The sequence below is a fragment of the Empidonax traillii genome, unplaced genomic scaffold, assembly GCF_003031625.1.
Source record: "Empidonax traillii isolate 1590-97213 ecotype Southwest subspecies unplaced genomic scaffold, ASM303162v1 scaffold53:size2875158, whole genome shotgun sequence".
In the NCBI taxonomy this organism is placed as follows: Eukaryota; Metazoa; Chordata; class Aves; order Passeriformes; family Tyrannidae; genus Empidonax; species Empidonax traillii.
This window is the reverse complement of record NW_020955246.1, coordinates 2,528,602-2,551,814: the sequence shown is the minus strand read 5'-3', so window position 1 is coordinate 2,551,814 and position 23,213 is coordinate 2,528,602. Positions and strand designations below refer to the sequence as shown.

The following is a 23,213-nucleotide window of genomic DNA, read 5'->3' as shown; positions in this document are numbered from 1 at the left end:
CAAGGTGAGGTAAGCTGAACATATGATGTTTATGCTACTGTAGGATATTCTAAGTACTGAAGTGTTGTAACTTTTCTTACAGAGTTATCTGAATTGAACAGGAAAAGGGCTATAAGCTTTAGCTCCTGTGGCTTCCTAAGGGTAATAAATACAGTTTTAGAAAGTCTTAATGGAAGCTCTGACTTTTAATGCACTTTTGGGTTTTTTTTTAAAGGGCTGTGAGCTCAGCAATTCTTGTTGAATGCTTGGACATATATGCTTAACATGCTGCGAGTGATTGCACTTCCAGTGAAGAGCAGTTGAGTACTTGAAGGGGGATGTAAGAGGTCACTGTTGCACTTTCTCCATTGGGTACTTTAGCCTTGGTTTGATCCAAACCACTCTGGGTTCCAGGAAAGTGCAGAAAGATGGCCCCAGGGGAAATTACCTGTTCAGAACAATGTTTACTTCATTTTAACACCTTCATTCCTGAACTATGTACATCAACATGTTCTCATATGTAAGAAAAGTTGAATAAAAACCCATGTTTTCCTGTATTTTCTCAATAGTATACTGTCCATAAAGATGTATGTAAAAATAGTGTACTAAAGTATCCTTTTGCTGTGATAGATTGTAGATTGGGGTCATTTGTGCTATTCACTTAACTTTTCTTTAGAAGAAAAGTGGAGTCATAGGCTCTGATAAAGGATAAAAATGCATTGTTTGGCAGAAGACCCTAAATCCTGCAAGGGGGCTTGGCTCTTTCACTGTTGTTTGAGCACGGTAGCGTTAAGGCAAAATAATATGTATACTTTTTGTTCTTCTGATATGCAAAATAGTCTGAAGGTTTCAGGTTTCATTCAACTGGGCTTTTGCATACTTTCCCCACTTTCAAAATTTCAATGCAACATGCAAATGATAATGCATGTAATCCTACCTGAAACACAGCAAGTGGACATTTACGCCTTCTGTAATATCATGATGCGTTATAGCACTGAGCAATAATGTGTAGATATAGTTCAATACTGTTTAAAGGCTTAAGTTTTTCTCCTTACATAAGTAATACTGTTTTAAAGGTTATATTTGAGTTGGTTTCTGGAATTTGTTTCACCTTGTATCATCTGTTATTTGAGGGTGTGGCAGGAGGGAAGTTATTTCATTAGGCATAGGACAAATGTTTGCTCTATACTGATTAAGACTCATTTTCTGTAAGGTGGGATGACAATGGTAGCAGTATATAGTGTAGCTGAGTAGGCAGCTAAGAGGAAGGTAATTAAAGTATATGTTTATTTCTGAGGTTGTTACTTTAGATAGTAGCTGTCCCGTGAGATGGTAGAATTAAATTATTTTCTAAAGTTTCATTGATCAGAGTTTTTGAACATATTTGATAATTTTAAGGGTTAATACACATCTTTAAGTTGACTGAATGTTGAATATTCAAAAGTGATTATTTGCAGTTTTATCTTGTAGCATGGCAGTGCATCATGCAAAATTTTCCATTAAATGTTTATTGGAAATGAAGCAGGTTTGTATTTGAAGTTTATTCGTTTCAACAGTAAGCCTCAGGACAGTACATGGGGAACCAGGCTGCATAACTGCTATATAATATTAATTTGTAGTTTATTTCTTGAAGTTAACTATTTTACTTCTAAGAAATGAAATTTCCTTCAGGTGCACTGTATAACATAGCTAGTAACAATGTGAAAAAGAATTTAGTCCAGTGTAAGAGCAAACATTTGAATTCATATTAGTTTACTGAAAGCTTGTTAAAATAAGAAAGTGGTACTCCTGTTTTGTTTATATTGACAGCTGAAAGGGCTGAATTCTTCAAACAAGTCTATAATAAGTAATTATTATATATAGTGTCATAGTTGCCTAAGATCTTTTCTTAAAAACAAAGTAAAAAATTGATCTATCTGTGTAGCATTATTCTTGCTTTGACTTGTGAATCATATCAGCTCCAAGTTATTTCGGGCACTGAGTTTCACTAGGTTTGCTGGATTATAGCAAATCATTCAATTAATAGAGAAGAACAGAAAAGAAATAAGTTTATTTTTATCTGGATATGAGTGGATCGGGCCTTTATAGTTCTGCATCAGTTTCCAATAATATAGTTGCAACTTCATCCCCTTGCCCACACAACCATTTATCCACAACATCCATTTTAGTGTATTTATTGGATGAATAGAAAAAGAAGAGAATTTACCTAAAAATTGCACAGAACCAATGAGAATGAACAAAATATTTTTCTTCTTGTCAGCTGTTTGACAACTGGGAATGTGTTTGTTAATTATGACAGCTTTTAATCTCTTCAATGGTTTTATCATTCCTTCCTGCTGTTCTTAACCAAATTTCTCAAACAATGCTGAAAGAAGCTTGCTTATGAAGTTTGGTGGATTATGATTTTGCTACTTTTATGATATGCTGGGCAGTCATATTTAAGATATCAAACATGGGAAAATCCAGACTCTCACAATCACAGAACTGTGAAATCATTTAGATTGGAAAGACTTTTGAGATCAAGTCCAACTATTAACCAAACTCTGCCGAGGCTGCCACTAAACCATGTCCCTAGGCCCCGCATCTATACCTCTTTTAAATACCTCCAGGGATTGTTGAATCATAAAATGACTTGAATTGGAAGGGACAGTTAAGCTCCAACAGGTACATGTCATTCTTATGCTGAGGACTCCAGAGCTTCTTTGCAATGAGTTTCTGAAATCAGTTTAAAACACATGTTGCATTGCTCTGTGTCCTTTCTATGAAACTAACTTGTTCATTCTAAAGCAAGTTAGAAAAGTGGTAGTGATTTGTTCCTGATAGTGGCCTTGTGCAGTTGTTTTCACCAGGTTGTCCAATACTGTACCATATGGATATTCACAGTGCGTGCTTAAAAAACACAAACCCTAATGTAGTTTTAGAAACACAGTAACTACTAGAGATTTGGTAATGCTTCTGGACAAGATGTTGCAGCTTTTAACTTACGGGGCCTTGTTTAAACATAGTTTCCTTTCACATTTATTTCAGGATTACATTTGGTTTAAACTATGGAAGCCAAAGTCCTCCTTAAAGCCAGTATCTGATGGGGAGCTTGTTGTAAGGTTGTTTTGGCTTATGGGTATATAGTGACTTAATGAAAGGTTTCTTGCTTTTGAAATTAGTTTACACTGAATGGAGATGGCTTTAAGCTTTACAGTAGTGTATATTAACATGGAATTTTGCTGTTCTTGACATGAAGAATGTACTTATTGTTGGGACAGCAAAATTTAATCCTATGGCGTCAATACACTGTGGTTTGAAAGGAGAGATGGAGTAAAGGAGAGAAGAGAGAGCAGAACTGTCAGCAGGAATGTTTGGGAGCCAACATGATGGGAACCTCTTCTCTCTCAGCACCTTTACTCCAGCTCTTCAGAGCTTTAAACCTTTGCAGAAAATATCTTGTACAGAACTTTTCTGGTTGGTCTCAGTTCTCTTCTTGCTTGTTGAGTGCTCTTTCCTCCAGGAAGCAAATATTTCTGTTTGTGAACCAACGTTTATTCCAGCTGAACCTCCAGCTCTGGGAGAACTGCATATGTAGAGGATTCAAGACAAGAGCTGTTAAGCACTTGTGGCAAATGCCTGTTTCACTTGTATCTTAAGTTGACTCTGCAATGAGTTCTCTTTTTGACCCTAGAGCTTTTTAAGAGGTTAGGCTAGTAGACTGACTGCTAGCCTATTTAATTTTTTCATGTCTATTTCTGTTAAATGGCTTTCCTGAAGGAAATTAATTTGATTAATTATTCCATATTACTTGATGTAAGACACTGTACTTGGTTATTATGGAAATTCTTATGTACATAACCATTTTCAAGATGTTTCTCTGCAGAATTTTTTGTCTTTTCCTATTCTGCTCTACAATCATCAGCTTTTCAGTTATCATCTATATCACTGCAAGACTTGCACAGAGATACTGGGATTAAATTCTTAGTTCTCCTCCCTACCCATTACCAGTTTTAGGAAGGAAGCTATGTGTTATGGGTTTCCAGAATGGGAGGGAAAGCAGTGGAACTTGCATCAGTGTGACCACTTGACCCCTGTAAGAGCTGGAGCTTCACTAGAGCTGGAGCTTCACTAGGTGCTTTGAATTACATACACCACTGATGAATTACGTACACTTCAAGAAGATAGTAACACCTGATCTAAAATGTTGATGGAGATCCAGGTAAATTTGTCATTCTGGGTTTTACTTCAGTGGTTGGAGTTGTTTGTATGAACGATAGTTTAAATACAGAACGAATTACTGTTGAATTGCAATGGCTTAGCTGTCCATTTAAATGTCACAGGTAGCGCAGGATGATGATACCGAATCCCGACAGGAAGAAGAGAAGGAAGAAGTGAAATGCTATTCAAGAAGAAAGTTATTTTCTAACTGGAACCGCTATGAGGATACAGAAAAAGAGGGACAGAATGAACATGGGGAATCACAGAGAGGAACGGACTTCAGTGTTTTGCTTAGCTCAGCAGGTAAGCATTTTTCAGTCGATAGGGTTTTTTTAGTTGTGTATTTTGAAACATTACTACTGTTCTGGCTGTTGTCCTTGATGATGAAACAGGACCCTAGAATACTATTCTTATCTGTCCATAAGTCTGCCATTTATGTATTTAGGAGTGTTCAAAGTCTTCATGGGAGCAACCTTATTGCATTCAAGCTGCCCTGAGCTGTGACAGATGGAGAGTAAAAGAGGGCTGCTGGCTGCATTTATAGCCTTCTTGTGAAAATATGGGTCTGAGTGTGTGCAGCATGCAGTAACATTGAACTTATTCCTGCTGACAATAAATTTCTTGCTGATCTTGGACATTGGGTTGCTTTCCACAAAACAAAAAAGATTGCTGGTACGACTTAACACAGCAAACAGTCAGGTAGCTGCTTGCTGTTGTTTGTTTTGGCAGAGATTTCTAATCAGCGCTGTACAGATGTGTGCATGAATAGCAAGTGTTATTCTCCTTGGAAAGTAAAGATCAGTTGTTTCCCCCTCTTTCAAGGAGATAATAAATGAGGAGGTGGAGGAACCAGCTGTACTAGATCCAGGGTTTTTTTTAGCTATACATGGATACTATAGGCAGTTACACAAAAAACAGTTACCTGAAATTATTTTAGAAACTAAGATGTGTCATTGTGTTGGAATACCATTCAGTAGAAAACTGCAAACAATGTATTATGTTTTGGGTTTTTTTTAACGCCTTGGAAACTCTGAAATCTCCAAATCTAAATAATTGGATTTTTGAGCCACAGCTTGATGGAGTAAGTTTAAACATTAGCTACAGTAGAGAAACAAAGACCAGAGCTTCCTTCCTTTGTTCAAGAATCAGTTTCTGAAGTTCTGTTTCAATGAACATTGTGAAGTTGGGCCTAATCTGTCAGTTTTTAGTCATGGGATAATGAAATGTGTATTGACTTCTTGGAATGGTATGTTGCATGGTAAACTGTGTTGGAGTCAAGATACACAGTATGGACCTCAGAACTGTGTAGGTAACAGGTGAAAGTAGATACTGCAATCAGAACTACTTAAATCAAGAGACCTACCCTAAGCTGCATGTATCCCTGGTTCAGCTTTTTAAGACAGACTTTATAACTCTGTAGTTAGCCTTCAGAATGTCTTTAAAATGTTCTGAAGACTAGTGCTTTTGAACTGAGGCTGCAACAAAATAGTATTTAGCCCTACTAATTTGTATTTTTGGTGAGTTATACTTCAATACAGTTATTGCCAACCTATTTATTTTACTCTTTAGATTCTCCCAGTGCCTCAAATTAAAATCTTGTTAGTATTCGTATATTCATTCTATATATTAATTCTAGATCTTTCATTTAGAGAGTGCTTTATTTTAGGATATGTTGTGACTGTTCTCTTACGATAAAATAAATTGATAAGAAAAAGCAATGAAATAAAGTATTTTCTTTCAGAGGAAGAAAAAAAGTATCTTCTAAACAACAGTGCAGATTTCTTGGAGTCAAAAGGCAGTATATGTTGGCAGGGTTGTTTGCATGGTTTCTTTGGCTTATGTGTTAAAACTGAGAATACAGACATCTTTATTTATAGTGATTTGAGAAGAAGCTTGCACCTGTGCTTTATTTGATAATTGCTGCTCTTAGTATATTTCTGTTTAGCATTCTGAAGTTGCAAAATGGATCCAATTAATTGCAATAAGCAGTTAGGGAGTACTGGAGAGGGAATGGAGTTAAACTTCCTTTTTTCAATAATACAAAAGCTTAGAGAAGTCCTAAAGTCTTGTGATTTATATCGATACACAATAACGTAATAAATGCAACCAGCTAAGGATCCTTTGGCAAAAGCTCAGATTAAAAACCTGTTCTCCTATGTAACATTTAGGTTCCATAATATTGAATGCAGGGTTTTGAAGGGAGTGTCATCCTTCAAGATAAAACTTGGATATATTCCCAGAAAATATCCTGTTAATTGAATGAGATAGCATAGAAAAAAGAGTTTGGCATAATGTAATGAAGACAGAATATTAATTCTAGTAGATAAAGTTAAATTGAGGAATTTCTGATGTCCAAGGAATTAAAATGCCCTGGTTGTTTAATATCCTGTAAATATTTGTTTAATATCCTATAAAACTGTTTCAAGGTGTAATTTTCTAGTCAAAATCAACCTAAAAATAGCAAAATTAGATGTTTTGTGGTACGGGTGTCAAGTTAATAATTAGCAGGATTAGAGCTTTAAATTTAGTGCATGAATATTACTCTTGATTGAGTTAAGAAAGGAACAAAGTTATGGCTTCTTACGTGGTAATTTTATCAGTATTAGTGGAAAGGGGGATATTTTTTCTTAAGAGGAGAAAGAAGATTGCAGATACTTGCAGAGGATGTTAAGTCTTTAGGGTGTTTTGTTTTACGTTTTTTAATAGCTTCTGAAGACAAACACTTTTTTTAGGTTTTTGCCTGTACTTCCAGCTTTTCCCTGCCTCAAACTAGTCTCTAGTGCAGCACTGATTCTGTCTTTTCGATCAAATATTTAGGCCTGACTAGTCCCAGACCATCTCTTGATTGCATGCTGTCTCTTTGTTGTTAGCCCTTGTCTACCTACTAATTCTTCTCACTCTCCCTTGCTTCTGCTATTTTTTCATCTTGTCTGATTCCTGCTGGTGGGTCTTTTTTCAGTCTCTTGTTGTGAGCCATCTCCTTTCCACATACTTTTATTAAAATCCAACTCAGTCAGATTCTGTTAGAGACAGAATATCTGTCCCTCATTCTATTCAGTCCTGGCGATCCCCAGGTCTGCATAGTTCTGCTTGGCATTGCTGATTTTGGTTTAATCCACTTCCCCATCTTACATTCATCTTAGTTTCTTTCATTGTATAGTCAATCTCAGTTTATTCTTTCAAGCATCCAATTCTGGTCTCCACTACAAGCTGTTTTTTCCATCTTTTGTCTACCCTAAATTCTCCTCAATTACCCAGCAATATGAAGTGACAGGCCACTGTTTTCAACTGTGTAAGGGATATCAGCATAGTTGAGGCTGCAGAAATATGCAAGGTGATAAACACTTTGTGTTTAGTGTTTTACCTAATGCTTGTTAAATGTAGACTTGACCCTGAAATTAACTCTGTTAGAGCCTGGTGCTAATAATGCCAATGCTGTGTGTTCAATCCCTGAATGGGCCAACTCATCAAAGAGGTGGACTTGAAGATCCTTTTGGGTTCCTTCCAACTCAGAATATTCCATGATTCTTTTGCAGTGAAAATCGAACTCTCCACTCATAACTAGAGGTTAGAGGAAACTTAATTCAGTTGCCTTGCACATTCAGATGACATACAGAAGGCCACTGAGGGTGTTTGGTGATTGGTTGTTAAGCTCCAGCAGATCTTGCCAAAAATAGGTACAAACTCTGATTTGTAGAAGCTTGTGCCTTGGCTAAGTCAGGTCATATTTTCACAAAAAGAGCACAGTGTACCTCTTTCTTAAAAAAGCATTGTCTGGTCTGACCATCCCTGGAAGTTTTTAAAAAGAGATTGGATGTGGCCCTTAGTGCCATGATATAGTAATTGGAGTTGGATCAGGGGTTGGACTTGATGACCTTGGAGGTCTTTTCCAACCCAATCTATTCTATGATTCTATGATTCTATGATTCTATGACTTCAAGTTACTGATTCAGGGCAGGAAAGGGGTTGCAGTCTCTCAGGTTCTTTCACAGTAGAAATACGTTCCAGCCATTCCCTGGGTTCCTTTAAAAGGTGGTGCTTAGGGGAGGGAAAAGGAAAAGCTACCTGAAGCAAACAGTAGACATGGAAAATTTCATACTGAGTAGTTCAAAAGGCAACTGAAAATAGTCTTAAGTAAGAATTTCCAGGTGGCTTTGATAACAGCTGATGTCACTAACCTGATAGAGCTTCTTTCTTAGGGCTTATTATATTTGTGTGTTATGCAGGGTGAAAACCTAAGTTTTTAAGTGTGTTTCATTCCTTTTTGTTTTAGCATTTTATAATTTATTTATTTTTAATTAACCTTGAATATAGCAAAACAAACTCTTCTGTCTAGCTGATGTAGAATACGAGTCCACTGTGAGGCCTTCAGGGAATATGTCTTGAATCAATTTAATAAAATGCTGTTGAAGCGAAAAGAACAAGGGAAGTGGAAGTGATAGGATAACCTTACTTTGCTAGCAGAATCCTGCCGTGTTTGAAGAGCTGCCCTCATTTTTGACAGATGAGGGTTAAGTGACCTACACTAGACTTAACTTGTTTATTAGGTTTTTGTCTCTGAATAGATGCTTTAGGTTTAAAAATATATTTTAAATATCTCATTATAGAGCTAATCAAAATGTGTCCAGGGACTTGATCACTTTTCTTTAAACGTAGTAGGCATTATTAGCAGTACCACAGCCAAAAATTGCCAACATACATGCCTCAATAATAATGTGCTGAATTGCAAATGCAATAATTATCAAGATGAAAAAATGTAATTATGGACATGAATTTTTTTCCCATTTGGTTTTGTAGGCCATGGCTGAATAATTCTGATGCCTTAAAGGGTATGAAAAGTGTCATTTATTCAAAATCGGAATAATGGTTTTGAATACATATATAGAATACATATAATTTCTGTAGGTACCAAGCCCTTATATACAATAAAAAACACAGAATAAAAATCAAAAGAGCAGTTACTGGAGCATAATAGTAATGAACAATAAGTATAGGAATGAAGTAGCAGTAGTATTACCTTCCCAAAAGCCCTGTTGTTTTGGTTTTTTAACCTGTTGCTTTTGGGTCTCTGTTTAATTTTGATGTATCTGTTGTAATACATTGCTGCATTTTTTGTCATTGTCAATACATAACTGAGAATTAAAAGTATACAGAAGATGTTTGGCTGTCTTTGAAAACCTGAACGCATAAATTTGTAAAGCAAGGCTTGTGTTAGATAGATTTTCCTTCAACTTTTCTGTCTTAAGTATATATTGACAAAGATTTTGAAAAAAAAAAAAAAAAGAGTGGAGAGTAAGACAGTTTTCTTATTTCTTTTTTTTAATGGTAATTCTGCTCAAACAAAAAGAATGGCTATAGCAGAGCATGGTTCAGATGCTAAGAAAGAATCCTTTGAGTTTTAAAATTCTAGAAAATAGCTGAAAATCAGTGTTTTATACAGAAATGCCTAACTTATTGTTCCTTTGTAGTACTGTATATATTGGGGTCCGACTTTCCAGTGGTATTTGCTTGCCAACTTCTACTACTTCTTATTTGGTCAGAAATTCAATCTCATGTTCTTGCTGTTCGTCAGGTGACATGAGCTCCGTGTAGAACATAGTGGTATTGCTTACTTCGTATTACTTATCAACACCTTAAAGGTATTAGTACCAGGTTACTAGGCTTGCAAGATGATTACACTGTTGCACTAAGGGTTGGTAACAGAGAGCGTTCCTGGTTTATGCACGCCTGAAATAATTGTGTATGGGCATGTGCTTTACTTGCATCTTTCCTCATTTTCTGTGTTTTTTACTACTGCATTCCCTAAACGTTCTCTGAGTTTCCACGCTATGCTCTCCTATCTACCTGCTTCCCCTTCTAGCCCCATTCCAGCACATTAGAACTTTCCTTTTCTTTTTGATGGCCCTGTCATAAATAACATTTCCCATCTGTGGAGGCTTTTAATCCAAGTGGTCTCACTTCTGCTTGCACATGTTTTAGTTGCAACAGTTATGCCCAGGGCAGTCTGCAACTTTGGACTTGTTAATAGACCTGAGAGATACTGCTGGTTTATGTACCTGTAGGCATCTGTAATCAACAAAAATTCAGTCTCTTCCCTACTTCCTTTCTTCTCAAACAAACAGAAAAAAACCTTCCACAATAAAGATTTGCAGTAAAATCAAGGACTTGGCGTCAGTGGAAGCCGGTTCTCCATCTGCTCAGTGCTTCCTCCTGAACTGTTCCTAACATTACAGAAATTCATCTTTTTTTTTTTTTTCTTTTCCTAATCAGACAAGCCAAGCTGTTTTTTTTTTTTTTTTTTTTTTTTTTTTTTTTTTTTTTTTTTTTTTTTTTTTTTTTTTTTTTTTTTTTTTTTTTTTTTTTTTTTTTTTTTTTTTTTTTTTTTTTTTTTTTTTGGATCTGTGCTAGAAATAGGGAGTGCCAGATTTTAAGTATTAATTACGTTTTCTGGATAAATTTGTTTTCCTGTAATAGGTAATCTGTACTCATTATATATGCTTTCATATCTGTGCCTTTTTCCCTCCTAAGTTTTATCTAAAATGTAACCAAAACTGTGATTGAAGTGGAGAACTATAATGTGACTTCATGATTTGGATGCATATAAATGTAGGATGTCTTCATTTAGAACTGTGTGACTATATATGTCAGTGAGAGTACTGCATAACTAACAGTAAGTAATAAAAGAAAAATCTTAAAGTTTTCAGTGTTTCAGATAAATTTGTATGCTTTATGATATAGAACTGAATAGAGCAAGAATCAGACTAAAGGGAATAAATTTTCTTCCTATTAAAATCAGTGCAGTAAGCTTTTCCCTATTCTTTAAATTTTTCACATCTTGAGTGCACTCATTTAGTTGTGAAGTTTCAGATTTCTGAATTTAAAAAGTTTTCTGACCAACATCCTTCTCTAACATCGCATCTTAATCTTTTACTGCTTCTATATAGTGATGTTATTTCTGCTGAATTGTGTTGAAGTATGTTTTGGTTATGAAATCACAAATCAGTAAGTTTAAATGTGGAACAATTGTCCTTATTCCTGTCTTGCTGTTGTCATGTCCACTACTTGATATTTGTAGGCTTGAGAGGTAGATAAAAATGTCTACTCACCTGATTCACTGTTTCTCCTGTGTAATAATGTCCTTTGTTTTTATAGTGCCCCTTAAACTGTTCTGTCTGACTAGGCCTCCTGTTGGTCATCATGATCTCTGCCACATCTCTGACATTCCTGCCACTGAAATCCCTAACCAAAACTGAATTACTCTGAGTCTTGTAGTCAGATGGTACATTTCATATTCCAGTATTAATTTTTAAAATTCAGTATGTTATTGCCACTACATTCCTGTTCCTTTACTCCTTTTTTAACTACTTTTTATATATTTTATGCCATTCTCCCTTTCTTGGAATTTTTGTTTTGCTACATGAACTTTGTAATTTTCTTTGTTGCTATAAGTTACTTTTAATTGATTTGAATTTTTTTCTCTTGAATTAATTATTATACTTTTGATTCTGAAACACTGTTAAATCACCTGCATTGGACCACAAAAGTTTTAGAGCAGAGATTTTTTTTTTTACTTGTTGGTAAAGTATTGGCTCCTTTTCAATTATGACATTGTTAGGTATCACTTCTGTGGTAATATTAAAAGGTGTTGGTTGATTTGGAGGAACTGTATTTGTTTTAATTGTAATACTTTTGCTCCATTTCTCAGCAACTTACATTAGAGAAAGAAATAAAAAGAAATGTTACAAAGTTATAAAATCAGAATATTTTTATTATGGTGTATTGAGTTTCTGTGGCCAGGTTTTGGTAGCGGGGGAGTTACAGGAGTGGCTTCTTTGAGAAGCTGCCAGGGCTTCCACCATGTCCAGCAGAGCCAATTTCAGCCGGCTCCAGGACAGACCCGCTGCTGGCCAAGGCTGAGCCAGTCAGGAATGATAGTAACGCCTCTGTGATAACATATTTAGGAAGGGAAAAAAAAGAGTTATTGCAGAGATGAAAATTGCAACCAGAGAAGAGCAGAGTGAGAGCACGTGAACAGCTCTGCAGACATCAAGGTCGGTGCAGAAGGAGGGGAGAAGGTGCTCCAGGCACCAGAGCTGAGGTTCCCCTGCAGCCCGTGGTGCAGCCCATGGTGAGGCAGCTATGCCACTGCACCCCAAGGGGCCGGGGGGAGTGCAGAGACCAACCTGCAGCCATGGAGGAGACCTGTGCCAGGGCAGGTGGATGCCCAAGGAAGGCTGTGATGCTGTGGGAGGCCCATGGTGGAGCAAGGTCCTGTCAGGGACCTGCTGACCCATGGAGAGAGGAGCCCACACTGGAGCAGGTTTCCTGATAGGACTTGTGGCCCTGTGGGGGACCCACACTGGAGCAGCCTGTGCCTGAAGGACTGTGCCTCATGGAAGAGTGATCCACACTGCAGCAGTTTGTGAAAAATTTTTGCCTGTGGGATGGACTCATGCTGGAGAAGTTCATGGAGGACTGTCTTCTGTGGGAAGGACCCCACAGTGGAGCAGGGGAAGAACTAACTCCTCCCTGAGCAGCAGCAGAAACAGCCTGTGAAGAACTGATTGTAACTCGCGTTTCCTGCCTCCCAGAGCCACTGGGAGGGGGAGGAGGTAGAACTTGGGAAGGAGGGAGAGGTGAGGGGAAGGTGTTTTTAAGATTTATTTTAATTCTCCTTCTCCTGCTCTGATTCTGTTAGTAATAAATTCAATTAATATCCCCATTTCAAGTCTATTTTGCCTGAGACAGTATCAGTGAGTGATCTCTCCCTGTCCTTATCTCAGCTACGGACACTTCGTTATATTTTCTCTCCTCTGTCCAGCCAGGGTCAACCTACTACGTATGGTAAAGATGATAAGACTATCAGATGTAGCAGATTGGTTTAATTGTAGAAACCAAACTTCATTTGTTGTTCTGTTTCTCATAAGGATACATTTATTCCAAATATCAGTTAACAAATGAAATAGCTGTGATGGGAATGCTTCGTTGTTCATTGATGAATGCTCCCAAGCAGTGTTGTGATCAGATTGGGTCTCTCAGAAGAGACTGAGAGACCTATTCTTCTATCAAAATTCTAAGAAATTTGTTTGCAGGGAGCAGTGCTATTTCTAAACGTTGGTTTTGGAGTGAAAGAAGGGCTCTGAATTAGATAGCACTCTAAAGGGAATGGAGTGCCTGCTTCTTCCTTAAGTTTGGCTGCAGCTTCTCCTTTCTTCTTATCCCATCTGTGGTCCTGAAATTTCTTCTCAGATCTGCTACTGGTAGTTTGGGCTCTCCTAGTCCTTCTCTTCTTTTAACACTTTTGGAGTCACAGCTATTCATTTTGAGGTGGTTCTTTCTTTGCTCTCATCCTGTTGCTCAAGAATTTCCAGTTCCTACATTCAACTTCTAGTCTAGGCTTTCTTCTGATCCTTTTCCTGCCTCACATTTTTGTACTGATCTAAATCACATGTTGACTCCTCATCTAGTCTGTGTTCTCTTGCCTGTCGTTCACTCTCGGTTTGTCAGGGAAGTGGCATCTTTGTCATTTCTGGGTGTTGCATAGGAAGATGGCTCTTCTGAACACTTAAAAGATTTGGTTTTTTCCAAAGCAGCTTATTTTTTGTCTAGATTTGGGTAACTTTCTTGAAGAATGTCAAAGGCATATTGAAATTTGCCAAAGTCTTTGTTTCAAAACAAGAGTTGTGTTAACTATTTCACCCTCAAAGGAACTCTTATATCTTGTTTTCCTTTCTTGCAAATCAAACCCTCTGCATGTGTAAATTTGTGAACTAAAAACTCTTTTAATACAAAGCATGTTTGAGGGTCAGAATAGGGTGCAAGTGGAGAATTTTCTTTAGTTCTGACTCATTTTCAACCTTTACTGGAAAGTGAATCAGATGACCTTCCTTTGACATTACACACTCATCATCTCACTTTATAAAGCGTGGTATTTCTGAATCTGTTGCAGATAATTTGGATTGTGAAACTGATCGTACTCTCTCTACTTCTTTTTATACTGTTGACTGAAAACAGCCTGTGATAATGTGGTTTTTTTCCTTGAGTATATGCACGTGCTTCAATACGCAGAAAATGTGTCACTGAAAAGTGTGTGTCAGCTAGCTACAGAATGTGAGAGGCAAGGTGGAAGAACTAATTCAAGATGGGAATGGTTTAATCCAATGATATAATTCTATTGGTGTGTGTCATAAAGGCTAGATAGGCCATAATTACATTAATTATACTAATAAATATTAATAGCAAAGAAATTTTCATTTGAGACACTTGGTTAACTTAGTGCTGGGAAAATGCTGGCAGAATGGAAGTTTTGAAAAGTCAAATATTTTAAACTGACAGTTCAGCGGTAATGGGAGCTAATCTGAGTCAGATTTTTCTGAGTAAATGAAGTGCTATAGATGCAAGAGTAATAGTCCCAGAGAGAAAGTCTATACAATTTTAAATGTTCAGGAAAAGATATTCTGTTTGCAGTGTTCATCACCTTTCCAATGCCCAAGAAGTGTACCAAAGTGGTTATAATGGAAAATAGCACTTTTGCCCTGAGTTCTTTACTGATGGAGCCTTGTTAGAGTTGGTCAGGTTTTTTTTCTACATGTACTTATGTTTCTAAAGTTGTTAGAAGATAGATTTCAGCAGGACAGAATTTGAAGTTGCTTTATATTTTGCTTCTGCCCTTGATAATAAATTATGATTGCCTCCCCTCTTTTGGAGAAAAGTGTTTGAAAGACACTTCAGCGATATGGATTTGGCCCATCACCAGATATGGATCTAGTTGCCTGATTTGACTGCATGAATGGTGCAAAAGAGTTGGCAGGAACATGAAATGGAACAGCTGGTGAGAAGGGAAAGATCTTGCAGAATCAGGGAAATATAAGAATTGCTATTGATAATAGTAAGGGAAGAAGCAAGAGCTCCCTTTTTTTGGTGGTAGCATGCATGTGTATTGGATTAAATCCAGATGCCTACTTCTGATTTATCTTAATGTACATTTGCAGTTAGAATATTGACAACAAGTAAATTTTCTAATGCAATTAAAGGACTACATTCTCTCTTGCTTTAATTTTTTTTTTTTTTTAACTCCACATGATCCCCTTCCTGTATCTTTTTTCTGTTGTTCATTTCATAATGCCTTGTTAAGTGTTCGCTTGCTCTTGGTTTTATATATCCTCTTTCTGTCCCATAGACAACTTTATTTTTCTGAGTTGTATTTGAATATGAAAAATGAGGAGGAGGAAAAGAAAGAAGGGAGGAGTAGAAATCTCCAGGAAGAACAATCTAGTCACTTGGAGGAAAATTGCCTACAAGTATGAGATGACTAAATTAACTTGTAGAAATGTAATCTGAAAGCATCAGATCTCATACCTGTACCTTAGAAGCACAGTTTAGCTTGTCAAAGAAAATTGGTCTTTATAAATATCTCCGTGTAAAGTAACGTTTAACTAGAGACAAAGCATTTTAAAGTCTCTAAGTGTTTGATTTCGTCATGTTATCGTTGTGTTAAAAAAAAAAAAATCCCAACAACAAAACCAACAAAAAACCTCTAGTGATTATTTCTGTTTAGTACCTGTACTTCAAAATAGTTTTTCTACCTCTCTACTTTAAATTATTTTAACGTTCTACCACTTTCCATTGCTGCAGTGGTTATAGGAAACTGAGGAAGTGAACAATGGAACCCCTTTGGGAAGCAAACTTGGGAGTATGAATTAAAAACTTATGTTTACAAACTTGCTCAGTAGAGGAAAGAAGTAATTATGGTCTAAATTTTGGCATGAATTAAGAAAACCAGAAGGACCTTTTTTTGGTTTAAAAGAAAAGCTATAGAGAGAGGTAATAATTTTACCTCATAATTGCAAATGCTTTATGGTGCTGACAGATGCTATAGGCAATGTTTTTTTCTAAGTATCTAGAATAAAATAATCTGAGCTCCATTCCTGAAGTCTGTCAATCTCCCAGACTGACTGCAAATTGAAATTATTTCATTCAAAAAGGACTATTGAAATAGTTTGTTCTGTTACGAAAATAACTCACTGAGCAAGCTATATTGTGTGATAAAAAGCTGCTGTAATGCATTTTTGAAAACTGAAGCACTGAACAGTGACACTTACAATGTAACTTCATGTGATTAGAGTTCATTTAATCATGAAAGGAAAGCACAGTAGGTTAATCCAGGGAAAATATAACATGGACAAGATATATTTTGGTGACAGTGATATTGTACACCTATGATACCAGTCAGGAAGAGATGATATCCACATAATGACATTAGAGCTTATTTATCTAATTTATATTACAATAGGTAAAATTTCTCAAATAGCCTATTTAGAAGAGTATGTATAGGTGTTTAAGAAAATTAATTTTTTCTAGAGCCTATTTTTAGGTATCTGAGTTCTGACAGTTAGGTACTGCTAAACTTAGAAATTATTCCATTTCCTCCTCTCCTTGCAACACATTTTAAAAACATATATAATTTTAATTGTTAGGTGACATAGTATTTGCCATTATTTGCTTTTAGATTTTAGAGATAAAATACTACCAACGAACATCTTTAAATATAGTTCCTTCATTTTTTAACTTGCAAGACATGTGAAATAGCAAATATAATAAAAAAGTCAGTTTCAGTAGGGTTTGGGGCAAATTTGAGGAAGGGAAACTTGCTGATGTTTCTTTTCCTGAAAAACAGTGGACAGAGGCTAACCTCAGCATAGCCAGTAAAATTCATTGATTGTAAAGCCAAAGAAACTATTTGTGATTGGGTGAGCTTTTCTGAATAACATGAGCAGTCATTAAAGTAAGTTATGAACTAGTTATTGGTTGACTTAGGGCATATCTTGTAGTACAGCTACTGTTAAAAGCTATTGTCAGTCTTGATTAGAACATGTCTACCGTGACTTCAGCAAGGCTTTTGACACTCTCCCATAACATTGCCAGAATTAAGCTCAGGAAATGGGGCTTGATGAGTGGTAGGAGAGGTGGATTGAGAACTGGCTGAATGGCAGAGCTCAGAGTGTCATGATCAGTGGCACTGAGTCTAGTTGGAGGCCTGTAGCTAACAGTGTTCCCTAGGGGTCAGTGGTAGGTCCAGTCTTGTTGAACTTATTTATCAGTGATCTGGATGAAGGGACAGCAAGTTTGCTTATACAAAAGTGGGAGGAGATGACAATACCCCGGAGTGCTGTGCTGCCATCCAGCATGACCTGGGCAGGTTGGAGAGTTGGGCAGAGAGGAACCTAATGAAGTTCAACAAATGCAAGTGTAAGATCCTGCACCAGGCTGTGGGCTGATCTAATGAAAAGCAGCTCTGCAGAGAAGGACCTGGGGGTCCTGATGGACAACAAGCTATCCATGAGCTAGCAGTGTGTCCTTGTGGCCAAAAAGGCCAGTGTTATCCTGGTGTGCATTAGGAAGAGCATGTCCAGCAGGTTGATGAATGTGACCCTGCCCCTCTACTTAGCCCTGGTGGGGCTGCCTCCGGAGAGCTGTGTCCAACTGTGAGCTTCTCAGTACGAGGGAGACGTGATGCTCCTGGAACAGATATAGTGGAAGGCAACAAGAGGGCATCACTTATGAGGAAAGGCTGAGGGAGCTGGGCCTGTTTAGCCTGGAAAAGAAGACGAATGAGAGGGGACCTTCTTAATGCAAACAAACATCTTAAGGGCAGGTGTCAAAGAGGATGGGGCCAGACTCTTCTCAAGTAGTGCCTAGTGATAAGACAAGGGGCAATGGGCACAAATTGAAACACAGGTAGTTTCATCTGAATATGAGAAAAAACTATTTTGAGGGTGACAGAGCACTGGAACAGCTGCCCAGAGAGGTTGTGGAGTTTTCTTCTATGGAGATACTCAAAACCTGGCTGGACCTGTTCCTGTGCAACCTGTTTTAGGTGAAACTTATTAGCAAGGGAGTTGCAGAGATCTCAGAGATCCCTTCCAACCTCAACTGTTCTGTAATTCTGTGAATTTCAGTGACAGAGGATCCCTCAGAGCCAGTTGTCCCACTGGACTCTTGAATTGATCTGATGTGTTGTTATCTTCCTTTTTAAGGTGTGCATGTGATTTCCCCTCTAATTCCATATAGCGTGAGGACTGCAGAGAGTTACTGGAAAAAACCACAAAAATGACAGATTTAAACTCATTGCAGATTAAGTGATGTACATTGTGTGTGTGTGTGTAAACAGTCCCATATCATGTTTGAATTCATCTGAGGTGATTGTTACTCTTCACTAGTTGAAAGAAAATGAACCATAGAAATTAGAAACAGAGTAGAGAGCAAAACAGAAAAAACATCATGGTGTTGTCACCATATAAATCAGTGACACAGACATATTGTGTAACTTTTTCCAATTCATATCCGAGAAGCTCCACAAGGAAACAATGGTACAGCAAAGGGCAGCAGGATAACTAACAGTGTGGAAGAATTTACATATAAGGCATGGCTAAGGATGGTATGAGTAGAGTAGAATAGAGGTCTTCAACCCCCAAAACAGATGACTGAGAACAGTATGCCATCACTGTCTGTGAAATCATGAAGAATGGATATGATGAATAAGAAATTACTATTGTGTATTCTGGTGCAAGAAGTAGGGAGTATTGAATGAAGATATCTGGCAGCAAATTCAAAACAAGGAAAGGACTTTTGTCACAGGATCTTGTGGAAACTGAAGTTCTGTGCAAGTTCAAAAACAACTGGAAAAGATTATCTTATAAATAAGATATTATCTCTGGCTCAAGAAATCCCTGAACTGCAAATAGCTAGCGGCTGGCAGAATAATTCTGAGGAAGTATCCCTATGTGTGTGCCCTATTTTCAGGCTTCCTTAGACTTATGCTGCTGGACACTGCTGTGCAGAATTTGGACCTCTATGGAGCCTCTAATTCGATATGATGTGACCTTTCCCAAGTGATGTTCTTCTCTCTTCACTGTTGTAAGCTGTGGAATCAATTAATATTTCAAGTTTGAGATGGTGTCAGTTTAAAGCTGTTGGAAGGTACTGAGGTACTATAAAGGATTCACTTTTCCGTAATTCTGATATTTTTAGCAAGGATGTTTACTCCACCACTGGTTGATGTATAAGTATATAGTAGGGGAGTAGCAAGTTGAATTCTTTGTAAAACATCGGTACTACTCAATGAGGCAGACTATACAAATGGGTATTTTTAATGTCTCATAGTTTCAGGAGTATCAAAGAAGACCAAAGAATGTTTTTCTAGAATACTGAAAAAATGCTATCAAATTGAATTATTTAGGTATCTGTAGCTATCGAATTGAATTTTTTAGGTATCTGTAGGTCCATGTATTTGATATCGATACTGGGAAAAAAGAATGGAAATTTTGATACAGGATTTGGTTAATTAAAATTTCAGGCGTGGAGGCAGGCCTTGCTGGACCTACATGTTGGTCAAGGACCAGCAGTATCACAGACAAAAGAGAGGAGTGAGCTGAACAGATCTAAGTCGAGGCTGCAGGTTTTGAGGAGCACACAGTTTCATCTGCTGTAACAGTTTCTTTCTATGCAGATATTGCTTTGTTTTGCCGTGTCAGACCCCTTCACAAAGCATTTTATATCCGCTGTAAATGTATGTAAGCCCTATGTAATATATGTAAGCTTTTAAGTCAGAGTTCATACTGATAGAGGCCTGAATGTCTGTCAGTGTACCTTCTCACTTATCAACTGCTTTTGCCTGAACTAGCACTGCCTGTTTATTCCATTAAAAAAAAAAAAAAAAAAGGGGGAGCGGGGATATGAATAATATGACCAATATCAGTTAATTTGGCTTTTGGATGTGATTGGAAGTACTGCATAATCTTATCTTCATGTATCTACAGCGCAAATGGTTTGATGTGTTTTAGAGCCTTTTTTCTCATTACAATAATTTTTGGAGGCAGGGGATTATTTAATGAAAGGGCTTGTGAGAGATGCAACTGGCTGTGGTGAATTTTGTGTTTATCTGTAACTCGAGGTGAAATGGACATGTTGGGTCAGTGATTTAACTATAGGAGCATAAGTTCTGTGAGGTTATATAAGTTCTATCTCTTAATAAAAAGATGGAAGTGTAAAAGTATCTTGTGTTTTATCTGTAACGTAATAGTCTTGAGTAGACATGAAAGTGGATGCAGAAAATAGGCCAACAGGTCTGAGTATGTATAGCTACAGGTCCGTGCTGTGAGGTGTGTTATACCCTGAGATTAGCTCAGGTAAGACCACGGAGCTAGTAACACCAGGATTGTGGATTCACTCCTATGGGCCAATTCGCTTAGGAATTGGACTCAGTGATCCTTGTGGGACCCTTACAACTCAGAATATTCTGTATGGATTTCTGTTAGCTGATATCTGCCTAGAAGGGGCAGTTTGCCCTTTTGCTTTATGTCTCATTTGCATAATTTCTAAAAGGCTTATTATACCATATCTTCCCACTTTAATATTTCTTACTTGCTGAATTAGTTGGGAAGGGGGTCCTGCTTGTATGTACCCCATGTGCCGTTTTGCCAAGCAGGCATCCTCTCTAGGCAATTGACTGTAGTTATTTTTGAGGTGTGATTTATTCATTTCACAAATACAAACAGCTTAGTAGAGAGGAAATGAAAAGATATCCTTGTCAGATGCTTAGCGATCCTTGAACAACTGATTATGCTAGAGGTGGAAAAATAAATATTGACTTACTGCTTTCAGGTGAGGTGATTTTACATAATTACACGTTTTGGAAAACATTTTGTGATATCTTTATTTCTGGTTGGGTGGAAGTTTAGGTTTTGAAACTTCATAATGAACTCTTCACTTAGTTAATGCATCTGAATTCTTTGAGGATAAGTAAGAGAAATAATGCACTTAAAATAAAAATAGCATTTATCTTGATGACTTTAAGTTATTAATGAGTATGTCTGAAGAAATGTACCTTTAAAAATATTACATATTTCAAAAAATATTAGTTGTATCCAATTATTCTTCCTGTAAGAAAGCTTTCCACTTGTTCATAGCCCTCTCATATTTACAGCAGTTTATAAAGCCTTAACTGCGACTCTCAATTCATAAAATTCTAAATTATTAAGTTTTGAGTAAGTCTTTTGAGAGCTTCACTCAATAATCACCTGATTTTTCTCAATAGGCTTGTTGGCTAGCTGTTATGTTTGGGGGTTTTATTTGTTTTTGTTTCTTTTTGTTTGTTTTAAAGCCGTGAATAAACCATATCTTTTACAAAAGAGGAGACAAAACCTCACTGTGTCGAAGTTAAAACTTTTCCAGTGTGAGAGCATTAACTTGAGAATCAAAGGTTGAATTCCAATTCTGATTTTTCTCTTTTACTTCCAACTCTGAACTAAATTCAGCAGAGACAAAGCTGTCTTGTGAAATCAGTTGACAAAAGCTGTATTGCATCTGGTGCTTGTTACAAGTGTTTTTGAGTTGTAGTAGTAGGCTTTGATGGTTCAAGTTATTGAAATTCTGAACTGGTGCTATTGAAATTTGTCACCATATCGTTTCAGTTGATGTTATACAGAACCTACTTGGTAATTGATGTTTTTTTTCCTGGTGTGTGAAATGTGAGACGAAGTATCAGTGCCTGAGTATAGCGGCCGGGAGGAGGCAGGGAGAATTCTTACTGGATCACTGGAATGTGGGAAGTGAGACAAAGGAAAAAAATGATTGAGATATATTTGATTGACCAGTTGGAGCTACTTAGGAAAGGGAAGAACAGAAACAGAGGAAATGTAAAAAATGCTGGAAGCTGTCATCAACAAAATGACTGAGTTACAGGTGCACTAGCAAAAATTCCATTAAGTTCTCTTTAGGTATAGCGAATGGGAAAGTGGAAAAGGTTAGACTAGTCGACTTTGCCTGCATTAAACACAAGACCTAAGTGTGAGTGTTTAGAGAAATTAGTTTTTTCCCCCTCCAAGGCAGTGAAAAGTGTGACCTTGTAGAAGGAATTTCAGATATATAAAGTACTCTACAGTAATATGCATAAGATGACCCCTCTCCTGCTGAGTTTGTTTCACAGATCTTGTCTGGTAGGAATTCCGTTATTTTGGGAGTATGTTGTTGACTCCTGATACTATGATGGAGCCTTGTCTCATACCAACTTGAGTTTTTTTCATCTCGTGATATTCTATCAGTCTTTGGCAAGTAAGTTTAGTCTTCTGTCACTAGGTAGAATTCATAAATTCTTTGTGCATAAGTGAAGGGTTCAGAAGAGGTGTTTGTGAATGACAAATGAGTCTGTCTTTAGCAAGCATCAGGAAAAGATTATTTTAGTAAGTTATCAAAACATAAAAAGGAAAAAAAAACAAGAAAAGAACCGTTGGTTACATTAAATAAGAATATCATATAATAATGTGTGCTAAATAGAAATGAGGGAAGTGATAAAAAGAGGAGTAGAGGAGATACTTAAAACAATGCTAGAAGAAGAGATATTGCAGCTTAGTAAATTGAAAAAAATTGTGCAAAATCAGTAAAAGACAGTAGGGGCAAAGATGTAGTTTTTCAAAGCTGCTGTTACATACAAAACTGACCAGTGTGATACTATGAAATGGTATGTTAAATGATACATGACTCTTAATGCTTTTTTAGTTTCAAGGATTGTGGGAGGTTTTTTGTGTGTTAGCAAAGGTACCTTTCTCTATGACTTCTAAGTGTGGTTTTCTGATTAACAGATAGAGTGTTTATTTTTCAAGACTTACTAGATGTTAGAATCTCATTCTAAAATGTTTTGCATGTTATTTCCATATAGAATTCATGTCTATGTGACTCATGTTGTGAAAGCTCCAAATGAGTTAAAACAATGAGATGACCTGCACCTTCTTTTTTATACTTTAACTGGAGCACTGATGTCCAGTCTCCTGATTGAAACTCTGTGCCCAGTACCTTGGGGTGTATTAACACGGTGCTGTTTCCTTATTGTGCTGTAGTTTACCTTTCATAAATAACTAAGCAACACTTCTAGCTTTATTTAATATCCTTTTATATAAACAAAGATTCATTATTCTGTAATGAAAGATATCCTTTTACATCTGCTGCTATGGTGCAAAACATTGTTAGCTTTGCTAGAT

The 23,213-nt window shown here is 36.9% G+C and overlaps 2 protein-coding genes across 5 annotated transcripts in view; one reads left to right on the top strand and one right to left on the bottom strand.

Moving 5' to 3' along the window:
- AVEN (apoptosis and caspase activation inhibitor) overlaps positions 1-23,213 on the top strand; it is a 99,297-nt gene that overhangs the window by 18,217 nt on the left and 57,867 nt on the right. The window contains exon 2 of the mRNA XM_027879313.1: positions 4,302-4,482. Coding sequence (XP_027735114.1) covers positions 4,302-4,482 — 181 coding nt within the window. The remainder of the gene's footprint in view (positions 1-4,301; positions 4,483-23,213) is intronic.
- CHRM5 (cholinergic receptor muscarinic 5) overlaps positions 1-23,213 on the bottom strand; it is a 60,819-nt gene that overhangs the window by 27,686 nt on the left and 9,920 nt on the right. The window lies entirely within an intron of this gene.